General features: G+C 35.2%; 1 protein-coding gene across 2 annotated transcripts in view; it reads left to right on the forward strand.

Annotated features, from left to right (window-relative positions):
- Window positions 1-12,811, forward strand: part of LOC150108067 (multiple inositol polyphosphate phosphatase 1-like) — a 190,186-nt gene that overhangs the window by 25,074 nt on the left and 152,301 nt on the right. For both annotated transcript variants that reach the window (XM_090415573.1, XM_090415572.1), the window contains exon 2: window positions 11,393-11,582. In XM_090415573.1, coding sequence (XP_090271699.1) covers window positions 11,393-11,582 — 190 coding nt within the window. The remainder of the gene's footprint in view (window positions 1-11,392; window positions 11,583-12,811) is intronic.

A 12,811-nucleotide genomic window follows, 5' to 3' on the forward strand; every position in this document is an offset into this window, starting at 1 on the left:
ATATTCTTGGACTTTGCAAAAGCATTTGATAGATTATCACATGATAAGTTGGTATACAAGGTGCAGAGGATAGGAATAGATAGTATATTGGTTAGATGAATCGGAGATTGACTCTCTGAACGACACCAGCAAGTTGTATATGATGAACCAGTAAGATGCTTTGGATTTGTGTTCTTTGGTCCCCATTGTTTAACTTATTTGTTAATATTTCATGTGGATTGACTGGGGATATCTTCAAATGTTTGCTTATGATGCAAAGTTAGGTAGAATTATCAGGAATAGTGCTGATATTACTTTTCTACAGGAAGATTTGAATCAACTTTTAGCTTGGACAAATGAGTGGAGTTGCAGTTTTAATATTATTAAATGCAAGGTGTTACATTTGGGGATACAGAAATATAAGGCTATGTTCTATATTGGTGAAGCTGTATTTCAGGAAGTGGATGAGATTCAGGATCTTGGAATGATAGTAGACAGTAGGCTGAAGTTCTGAGGGCACATCGCTAGTGTTGCAAAGACTGCACATTGCACTAGCATGATAAAGAAGGCAAAACTGGAATATGAGAAGCGATTGGCCATGAGATCCAAAGAAAATCCTAAGGAATTTTTTTGCTATGTGGCCAGTTGGAGGAGAAATGATGGAAGAATGACATTGTTGGATAAAAATGGGAAAATAGAGTGACTGATGCAAAGAACATAGTGCAGTTGTTCAACGAACACTTTATTGGGATATTTCATCCTGGAGAAGTAGATTTTAATATTAAATGCATAGGGAAGTTCAAGGTATGGGAGCATGAAGAGAGTGTGCTTCAAATATTGAGTATTCTGGATGTCAATAAATCAATGAGGCTGATGAGATTTCGCCACTGGTTTTGAGAGAATGTGCTAAAGAACTGACAGATCCATTGACTTGGGTTTTCAATGAAAGTCTGCCTATGGGAAAGGTAGAGTGGAAGAGGGTAAGATAGTGCCATTGCATAAGGGTGGTAGCAGATGTCAAACTATAGACCAGTTTGTATTTCATCAATAGTTGTTAAGATCTTGGAGAAATTATTGAGGGATCATATACAGCACTGAGCAGATGAGGGTAATGTTATCTGTAAGAGTCAACATGGATTTGTTAAGGGGTTCTCTTGTTTTAGTAATATGATTGCCTTTTATAATAAAGTGACAAGCAGTCGATGAGGAAAAGGCATATTCTGCATGCCAGGATACATGTGATAAGCTGATATTTAAGTTGCATCACATGGGTTTAGATGTCAGGTTAGTGAACTGGATTTGGGATTGGCTATCTGATAGGTATCAGAGAGTTGTGCATGGGAGGGGGGGGGGGAGAGCAGGATCAAGGAGGCAGAAGGTTACAAGTGGAGTCTGACAGGGCTCAGTACTGGGATCTGTATTGTTTAACCTTTATATCAATGACACTTGTCAAGGATTGCAGGGGAATATTCAGTTGTTTGCAGATGATGTGAAGTTGAGAAGGGTGGTAATAGTGCAGACATGGTCGCCCTCTTTGGGTGATTAAGTTGAGAAGGGTGGTAATAGTGCAGACATGGTCGCCCTCTTTGGGTGATTAGTAATAGTGCAGATGTGGTAACGCTGCAAGAGGATTTGAATAAACTGGACAGATGGGAAAATGAATGGGGATATCATTTTAATTCAGCTAAATGTAAAGTCTTGAAGTTTGGGATATGTTGATGGGATTCTGCATACTCTGTTGGAGGAAGTGGGGGAGGCTAGGGAACTGGGGATGATGATGATGATTGATAGAAACCTGAAATTCAGGGAAAATGTTGCAAAGGTGGTGAAGGTAACCCAGAGATTTGCTGCAATACTGAGAAGGATGTTGATCTTCAGAGATAAATGGTCATTCTGTTGTATAGAGCTCTCCAGCATGATGGGTACAGATAGCAAAGATGGTATCAGGCTTGTATAATGTTAGGTATGGAGATAGGCTGAGAGAATGTGGACTGCAGAGTTTCTTAGATAGAAAGAGAGGTGATATGATTGAGACTTTTAAACTGTTGAGAGGTAGTTACAGGGTTGACACTGGGGAGTTCTTTCATTTTGTTGAACAGGGAAAGGAGTGAGGATAAGGGCTATCCCTAGAAGTTGCGAAAGGAAGTTGTAAGTAAAAGGGTAAGGAGTGGTTGAACCTTGGAATGCATTGCCTTATAGAGTGGTGAGACACGATTGGTCAATTAGTTCAAGGAATAGTATGATGGACTGTGTTTTCTGGGGTGGGCTTCTCATGATGAGTCTTGTGACTCCATGGAGTTCCTGAATAATAATAATAATAATCATGCTCTATGTAACAACTTTGCTGGCTAGTTGGCCAAGTTATTAGCATAACTGTTCTTCATTAATTGTGAAAGGGCTTTTATGACTAAAAATCTAAAGAATAAACAAGGATATTTTATTAATCATTTTAGAAGCTTATGACTGACCAGTTTTGTTCACACTAAAAACCTTGTGGCTTCATCAAGGTTTATAATAAGTACAAACAATTTAAAAACAGATAAATGTATCTAAATGCTGAAAATCTGTTATAAAAAATGACAGTCATTTCCAGTATTCGCAGTCATTTTATCTATTTTTATCCCTTGAGTATGAATAAAAATACAAAAAATGTATAAAATTAATAAAAATAGAAAAAAAAAATCCTTAGCCAGCCCACCCTATTAATTTACTATGTGTTCACAACCTTTCATGGGTGGGAGTCGCATAAAAATTATATGGTACCATTCCTCTCTGTCTTTTTTGACACAATTTAAGGGAGTTTTGAAGGTTTGAAAAATTAACTGATCTGAACAAAAATGATTGCCTGTAAATCATCGCTTGAAATAGCATATGGATCTATCTGGTCATTGGAATGAGATATTTGGTTGGGTATTGCTGCAGTCCAGGGAATATGGAGGGTGGAGACCAAGATATGTATAGGCAACTTGGTTCAGTAAATAAGTGAAGGGTGATTATTATGGGTGATTTCAATTACGGCAATATTGATTGGAATGGAGAGATAGTGTCAGGGAATAAGGAAATGAATTTCTCAAGTTCTTAAGTGACAACAATCTTAGGCTGTGTGTAACGAAGAGCACATAAGGGTTAAGACTCTTCAATTTGGTTATATCATCAGAGGATGTTATCATGAATGGAGTGTCTAATCTTGCAGTTGGTGAGAGTGACTGTGAAATGATTACCTGAGTTGTAGCCAGATGTATGAGAATTATATGAGAATTTCTGTGAAGAAAGATATATGTGGAACTACAATGCAGTGATTATGAAAAAGTGTAGGAGACAGCTGGGAACTATAGCATGGAAAGAGGAGTTGAGTAGAAAGGAGACAGATATTCGGGCATTGATCAAGAGTTATTTAACAGCAGCAGTGTCTGAGTGTATTCAGAAGGTGAAAAGGCTAAATACAATAGGAGCAAAATGGATGAATGAAGAGATTAAGCATGAAATCTTGAAGAAGTCACTTTAGAGGCAATACAAGATGAATGTCCATAATAATCAGTTGAATGATGGGTACAAAGAGTAGACAATGAAGGTGACTCAGTTGGTAAAGACAGCAGAAGTGCAGTATGAGAAGAAATTAACAAGTTCTTTCAATATGTAGCAAGTAGAAGAAAAAATATCAACTGTGGAAGAATGGTGCTAGTTGATGACACTGGCAAATTTGTAACTGATGATTTTGCTCCTATTGAGGACGTATAGAAAGCCATGTAGAAACTGTGAAAATTTTGTAAGGTAAGATGTCCAGAGAGCTTACGGGAATACACTCCCCAATATTCACGAACTGCCTTGATGTGGATCACTTAAAAGACATAGGTGCCACCCAAGCATTTATATATTTGCCTTTTATTAGTCCATTTTGATATGGTTTCACTGTGCTGACAGCTGTTTAGAACTTGTTGATTCTCTTCAGAGACCAAGCAGAAACCTTAAGAGAGTAAAAACTCTCTTTCAGTACTAAGGAACTTGAAATGTCAGAGAAATGTATTTTTTGTAAGTGAACTCTCAGTTGATTGACAAATACATTTCTTTCCCTAGTACTGAATGAGAGTTTTTGCTCTTAATGTTTCTGCCTAGTCTCTGAAAGAATCATCCAGTTCTAAACAGCTGTCAGGCCAGTGAAACCTTATCAAAATGTACTAATAAAAGGCAAATATAGATGTTTGGGCAGCACCTATGTCTTTTAAGTAGTCCATGCTAAAGCAATTCGTTGGAGAATTTATTCCGCTTGCCTTACGAAACTTTCATAATTTCTACATTTGACTGTGAAATAATGCTGGATCTAATATCCACTTTGCCTATGTAATTTTGCATTTGCCGAACTGAAGCCTTTTGTCTCTTTAATTTAGTAATTAAGTGAACAGTTTATCAGTGTATTTCATCCTCATAAAGCAGAAATTGTTAGAACCTGGAGTGTAGAGGAGGAGTGAGCAGGAGGTATATGAAGAATTAAGTAATCTTGATGTTAATATGGCAGTAGGACTTCATAATATATCACTTTGTCATTAAAGAATGCTCTAGAGAATTAATGCACCTTTGGCACACCTGTTTAACATGAGTCTTGCAACAAGGCGAGTCCCAAAGGAATGGAAGGTGTGAAAAATTGTTCCACTTCAGAAAGGTGGGTGGGGATAAGACAGAGGCTACAAATTATAGGCTACTCTCTGTTTGGAATTGTCATTTGTGAATCCTAGTCCTCATCAACTTTTCTAACACTACAACTCCAGACAGAGAGTAGCCTATAATTTGTAAAGTATTAGAAAAGTTGATGAGAACTAGTATTCACAAATGGGTTGATAACAGCAGTATTCTTTATGATGGTCAGCATATTTTGTTAGGAAGAGGTCATGCTTTATCATTCTGTTTACTTACATATTACAAGAAAGTGACAAATTCACTTGATAAAGGAGATACATATACAATAATTATTATTATTATTATTTTTTTAAAATAACGAAACCTGTGGTGTGATCATAATTAAAAGAAACGCGCATTAACCACAGTGAAAATTATTTAGTTGTAAATATTTCATCCTAAGTATCTTAGGACATCATCAGTACAGTAGTTTAAAACAATAATAGGAATAACATACAGTTAGGGTGCATGATTACAATACAATCTCATTAAACGCGCACAATGTGTTTCAGAAGTAAAAAAAAAAAAAAGAAATTAATTATTTAACACATTAAATTGTCATACAAAATTGTATGACAATTTCCCATACTTTAAGAATAGTAAGAACTTCGTTGCGGTTTAAGTTTGGTCTGTGTAGTAGGGCTTCAGAACTTGGTTTGGATTTTCAATTCCGTGTTGAGAGAGGCCAGATTTCTGCAGTTTAAAAAGACAAATGTGGTCTTGATGTTCCGAGATGCGTTTCTGAACAGACCTACCTGTCTGTCCAAAGTAAGACAATTTGCATGAGCATGGAATCTCATAAATGCCAGGCAACATCAAAGGTGAGAGTTTGTCCTTAGGAGAAGGTAACAAGTTGTAAATTTGGTTGATAGTTTTGTAAATAGTGGCAAAATTGTATTTCTTCATAATTTTAGAAAGACGTTCGGAGATGCCTTTGACATAAGGTATGGGAATCCTATGGACTTCTTCCTGTCTGGTTCGATGTGTGGAGAAGTGACGTTTATACAAAGAAAGTTCTGAAGCCCTACTACACAGACCAAACTTAAACTGCAACGGCATTCTTACTTCTTACTATTCCTAAAGTATGGGAAATTGTCTTACAAAATTGTGTTAATTAATTAATTTTTTTTTTTTTTTTACTTCTGTAACACGTTACGCATTTAATGAGATTCTATTGTAGTCATGTGCCCTAACTGTATGTTATTCCTATTATTGTTTTAAACTACTGTACTGATGACGTCCTAAGATACTTAGGATGAAATATTTACAATCAAATAATTTTCACTGTGTTTAATACGTGTGTTTCTTTTAATTTTATACAATAATATACTTGGAGAGGGGATGTGATTGAGACATATAAGTTGGTGAAATGTTACCAGATTAATATGGAGGAAATTTTTCATAGAGGTAGACAAGGGGAGAACAAGAGACCCTCCTTGGAAGCTATATAAGAATAGCATGAACAGAGGAGTGGGAAGCAGGTTCTCTGCATGGAGTGCTTGAGTGCCTGATAGTGTAGGAATGAATGGGTTTAAGAAGGCATGGTTTGATGATGTTTTTGCATGAGAGAATATGGACCTCTTGCAATGAGTATTTTGAATCCATGGAGGTCAGACATTAATAATAATCTAAATGACTGTTTACCAAATTATGAGAGTTATCACCTTTGCGACTTTTGTAGTGGCAAAATCCACTTTAACCATACTTATATAGTTGCATCACTTGGAGGATTTGAACAGTGTTCTTTTTTTTATTTTATTTTATTTTATGAGACATGTGGAAGTAACATAATAAAAAAAAATGATTATTATTTTAATTTAAACTAGTTCTTTTTATCAAATTAGTACCTTGAAAATTATCTCAAATACTGAATTGAAATGTGTAGTAAACTACACATTTAATATTTTTAATAATAATAATAATAATATTATTATTATTATTTTAATTTAAACTAGTGATTTTTGCCAAATTAGTACCTTGGAAATTATTTCAATTACTGAATTGAAATGTGTAGGAAACAACCCATTTATTAATTTTTTTCTATAATGTCCCTTCCATAAGTGTCATTAAAAAAAAAAAAAAAACACTGCTCAAATCCTCTACATCAGTGTTTCCCAAACTGTGGTCCCTGGGGGTCTGCAAGTAATTCAAAGGGGGTCCCCGAGATAGCTTATTTTCATTAAACTTTATCTTATCATGTTGCTCACACCTGTTGTTCACACCTGGCCTAATTGATATGTTCATATTCTTCCAAATATCTCCATTTATAATACAGTATTGCATTGTCATAAATGATAACATTTAGTGTTGTAAAATTATAATTTATTACTTCAACTTTATGATATGTAAAATATAAAAAATTTCCATGTTGGATTTTATGAGGGCCGCGGTGAATTAACATTCACTACAGGGGGTCCGCGACATCAAAAAGGTTGGGAAACACTGCTCTAGATGATGCAACTCTATGAGCATGGTTAAAGTGAAAAATAACTACTTTAAATTAAAATGATATATTAATAATACTTTTTTTTATTTTTTATTATTTTCTTAAACACAGTTTATTATCTTTCAAAGAAGTTACATGAGTGTAGGGTACATTTTGCTACATGTTATTAAAATTATTATGATTAGGACAATGTAATATTATAATTAATGTCAAAATTAATAGTAATCCTAACAAAAACAATTTACAGTTTTACATTAAAACAGTTAAACAGCTATTTTTGCATTTTGTCATTTACATTTTAATTTTAGAGTTTAAATTTTTATTCATAATTCACATTAACAATTACTTTTTTATTAACATGCAGTAGATAATGCTAAATGCATTCATTTCACTTTTCACAATAATAATTAAAATAAAAAATTGACAGCCACAATGAACCAATGAAACTTTACAATTTCTCTTTTTTTTTATTTGACAAAGTGTTATCTTTATCATGCAGCTGTTTGCATTTTGACTATTCACATATTATATTCTTGGTTTAGTACAGAATGTTATATCACAATAACAACAATAATAATAATAAATATCATCCTTGTTATTATCGGTTAAGGTATTGTGACTTTGAAGTTAATTGTAGTGATTGGCTAATGATAATTGGATAATAATAATAATAATAATAATAATAATAATAATAATATTATTATTATTATATAGGCACCTCCATGGTGTATGAAGACTCATTGTGGGAAACCCGATCTGTCTTCACAATCTATCATACCTCTTCTTGCATCCATTAACAGACATAGCACTCACAACCGACTCCGGCAACCCATTCCACTCATTCACAACAATCCAAAATTCTAGTCTTCATACCCCTATTAACCACACTTTTATTCAACTTCCAGGGATGATCCCTTGTTCTGGTTTCTCTAGCCAAGTGCCGAAACATTTCGCCTGCATTTATCCTACAAACCCTTTAAGCAACTTAAATTTCTATCATATCCCCTCTTTTTCTCCTATCAACCAACTTTTTCGGTCTCTCATAAGGAACATTTCACAGGCCACTGTGAAACATGCTTTTCATCTTGGTAACTTGCCGCTGAATCCTTTGTACCTCTTCCTCATTCCCGAGAAACCCAGAAGACCAGACTTGAGCACAGCAATCCAGACAAGGACATATCAAGCCCTTATTCCTCTTTATAACTTAGCCAAATAATCGTATGGGCTACCTTAGCAACCTTAGCATTATGTCCTCTAAACATTAGCTCTATGTCTACCACCACTCCTAAATCTCTAGCTTTATATATTTCTTGGAGTACAGTGCCATCAATATGATGCATGACTTGTAATCTATTTTTCTCAAAATGCATAACTTTATATTTCTCTACATTAAACTGATACCAATCCTCTTTTGTCTATACTTGACAACCTATTTAAATTTATCCTGCAATCTCTTCATGTCACCTTGATTAACTATTACTCTACCTAATTTTTCATCATCTGTAAACAACTGAATATTTCCTTTCAGTTTATTTCCTATATCATTTATGTACAAAAAATTGTCCCAGCACTGAACCTTGTGGCACACTAGTCACTTGTTTTTTGCCTCGATTCTGCCTCCTCCATATACCACTTTTTGATATCTATTCAGCAGCCACCCTCTTATCTGCTTAACCAGTGTTATGTCCATCCCTATTTGTTCTAATTTGTATAACAGAGTTCCATGTGGTATTTTGTTAGATGCCTTTGCGAAATCATCGTTCAGCCATTTCCTTTATCCAACTCAGCTGTTACTTTATTATAAAAAGTTAGTAAATTAGTGAGGCATGATTGACACTCCACAAAGCATGTTGACTTTATACAGTATTATATTTTTATCAACCCATTCTTGAATTCTCTTTTTTGACCAATTTTTGTAGTACTTTTACCTTTTCTTTCTTTCTTTCTTAATCCTCTTCTTTTACCTTTTATGGTGTCAAGGTAAGTATTCTTGCAGCTGCAACCGTACTTGAGGATAAGGCCCTATTGTCTCAGTACTTTTACCACCACCTATAATTTGCTACTGCAGTCTTAGAACCTCATTTATGCAAGGGAATTATTTTGTCTTCTTTCCACTCCCTTGGAACTTTTACCAGAGCTGAGACTTAAAGAGCCTACTCAAAGGCATTGGCAGTTCCCTTGCACATTCTCGCAAAACCTGGCTGATATCGCATCTAATTCCACAGCTCTGTTTACATTGAGATGCTGCAATATCCTAAGAACCTCCAATTCATCTGCCTCTGTTCTTATATCAGTGTTTGTCATATGTTAAAGCAGTAACTTCACTAGGATGATATACCTTGCAAAGTGGTCACTCAGTAACTCAACTATTTTATAATTGCTTCTGTCTCCTCGTGACCATCATCATTCATAAATGTTAATCTTCCATAGTCATTCTTCCTCTTACTTGTCATAAAACGAAAGAACTCTCTGGGATTTCGTTTGGCCTGCTTGGCTAGATTCTTCTCATAATTTGATTTTGCCTTCCTTGCCATGCTGGTCACCTTTCTTTCCCAAGCCTTGTACTATTCATGAGTTTGCTGGTCATCCTTCTCTTTAGATACCCTCCACAGCATTTTCTTCGTCTGCAGTTTTTACTTAATGATATTACTCAACTATCTACTCCTATCTGATTAATCCTCCTTACTTAGGTATTCAATTTAATATTGCTTATTCTAGATGACCCTTAACTATATCCCATGACTACTAACATTCTTACCCTGCAGCATTTTATGTCTAAGCTTGTCATAATCACCTGCCTTGTAGCTACACATATACTCCTTGACAGAATATTCCTCATGTTTTACAATCTTCCAAGTCAAGACTCCATGGTCACTTTCACCAATTGCAGGTTATGTGCTCACCTTGGTTATAGATAGCTGTTCTGATCCATTGACCAGGTCTAGTACTCTCCCATATCTAGTCCCCTCCATCACATGCTACCTTAAGTAATTATCTCTTAGTAGGTGTATAAATTGTACTTCCTTCCTTCCTGCCATGTGATCTTTTATCCTTCCAGTCTATATCTCCATAGTTGAAGTCCCTTGTAATAATCACTCGACCTGTACTCATTGTACTAATTTGGTGATGCATGTCTTCCTGATCATCTGTTGAACTCCCTCGATAGCAACAACCAGCTGTATATTTTGTCTTACTCCTTGGCTAATGCATAACAGTTTTAGCCATGGTCCTTCTCAAATAACTGATATGTTGTTTGTATTATTCTCCTCAGAATATTACTAACTTTAGTTACAAAAATTGTCCTTGGTCCACTGGTATTCGATCTATACATTAATGACTTTGGGAAGGATTTGACAGTGACATGCAACTATTTGCTAATGATGCAATGATAGGCAGCATAATCAGAAATATGGTTGTTATGCAGTACTTATGGAATTATTGGTATATGCTGGAATTGTGGGCATGGGAAAATTAATGTCAGTTCAATATTAGTAAATGTAAAGTCATGTACTTTGGCATGATTAGATATTCAATGTTGTATTGCATTGGTGGGATTATGCTAGAATAAACTGATTGAGCTAGTAATCTTGAAATGCTAGTAGATAGGAAGTTGAAGTTCAGGAGCCATATAGCAAAGATTGCAAATACAACTCAAAAGATAATTGCAATGCTGAAATGAACTTGACATGTAAATATAAGAATGTCATTTTGCCTTTTACAAGGTCTTGATAAGACCTTGCTTGGACTATTGTGTGCAAGCCTGGTCTCATGGTTTCCATTGTGATTCCAATATTACAGATGATATCAGGATTGTGGAATTATTGTTTTTGAAGACACATTGAAAATTTGTAGATCGCAGACTCTAGCGAGTCGGAGAAAGATCGGTGATATGATTGAGACTTGGGAACTTCTGAAAGGGTCATACAGGATTTCAATTGATGGAATTTTTCATTTTACGGAGGGTGGGGAAAAGGACAAAAGTGCATCCTTGGAAGCTGAGAATGAATGCTTTAAGAAGGAGGTGAGATCTAGATTTTTCTCTCATAGAGTGGCGCATGTTGCCATTGGATGTTGCATATGCAAGCAGTGTAAATAAATTCAAGAACAAGTATGATAGCTGATATGTGTAGTATATTCCCTCCCTTGATGAGTCTCTGGCTCCCTGGAGGTCTCTCTTAATAATAATAATAATAAAGAAATTTGATTACATACATAAACCTGTAATATTCTTGTTATTGCTTCTTTAATGTATGCTCTGAAAACTGAGTTTTTTTTTTTTAATATATATTTATACAGGTTATTGCCATTATAAGCTTGATCATCACAATTGTATATGCATCATCTGGCAGTCGTAAAGAAAGCTGTGTCAAGTTTGACAATGAAAGAACATGCTACACTTCCAAATCTAAACCATATAGATTTTATGGTACCAAAACAGTTTATGATGAGGTGAAAGGAAAGAATCATAAAGAGGTCAAATACCCAGGTTAGTACATGTTGTTATTCATAATCATTTTTATTTATGATTTGACTATGACTGTCTTTTAAAAGCAAAATAATAATGTGATTATTGTATACAGATCTCAATGGTTGTTAAGGTATGGCAATCCTCTCATGATCAGCCTAGCTCAACTAGCTAATGACATGTTCGTGGCACATTCTTCAACACATAAATAACTACTTTATCCCAAGATAACATCCTCACCTCACTAGATGCAACTTCATTATGCACTAACATGGACGTCCCCAGAACATTAGATATTGTACACACACTACTTACAGAGGACCACACCCTACACACACGCACAAAATGAACACCAAATGACATCATTAACTTGATCAAACTCACAATAACCACCAACTTCTTTAAGTTCAACAACTCTATATATATATTCAAATTTTTGGTCTCCCAATGGGCCAAAACATCAGTGGACAACTAGCAGAATTATTCCTGGCACACACAGAATCACTTCTACTCCCCCCCCCCCCCTGCATCACCTTTTATGGCAGATACGTAGACGATATTCTATGCATTGGTAAACCCCCACACATCATTGCCTTACAAACATCCCTCAACGATTATAGCAACAGACTAAAATTCACCATGGAAACAGAACAAATCCATCAATTTCCTAAACCTGACATTAATCAGAACCAACAACAAAATAGCTACGAAGATATTCCACAAACCCACACATATCAGAAACTACCTCCATTTCAATTCATGCCACCCATATTCCATTAAAAAATCAGTCATCCTATCACAATTTATCAATGCTTACAAATTCTCAACCAACAGTAATTATCTTAACATGGAATTAAAGTATTTAACACAGGCTTTTAAAAATTGCAACTATCCCACACATCTAATAAATTACACAAACAGTATGGTAAAAACCCATCATAACAAATCAACCAAAACAGACTTCCTTACACGTATGGTCATCAAATTGCCATACATCCAAAACACATACAAAGCCTACAAATACATTTTCAAACACACGGACTAGTATTCACTACGAACCAAAAATTAGCAACTCTCCTAAAACTCACTAAATCTCTCACACACAAAGAAATATTCGAACACCACAACATAGTCTACAAATTTCATTGTCAAAAAGACTGTGACATCACCTACACTGGCTCTACCTTAGGTCTTTATGGACTGGACTACAAGAGCATTTCTGGGATTGCAACATCCCCATTCCAGAACAT

Source organism: Typopeltis vanoorti, chromosome 3 (assembly GCF_054136105.1).
Source record: "Typopeltis vanoorti isolate ZY-2024b chromosome 3, IOZ_Tvanoo_1.0, whole genome shotgun sequence".
In the NCBI taxonomy this organism is placed as follows: domain Eukaryota; kingdom Metazoa; phylum Arthropoda; class Arachnida; order Uropygi; family Thelyphonidae; genus Typopeltis; species Typopeltis vanoorti.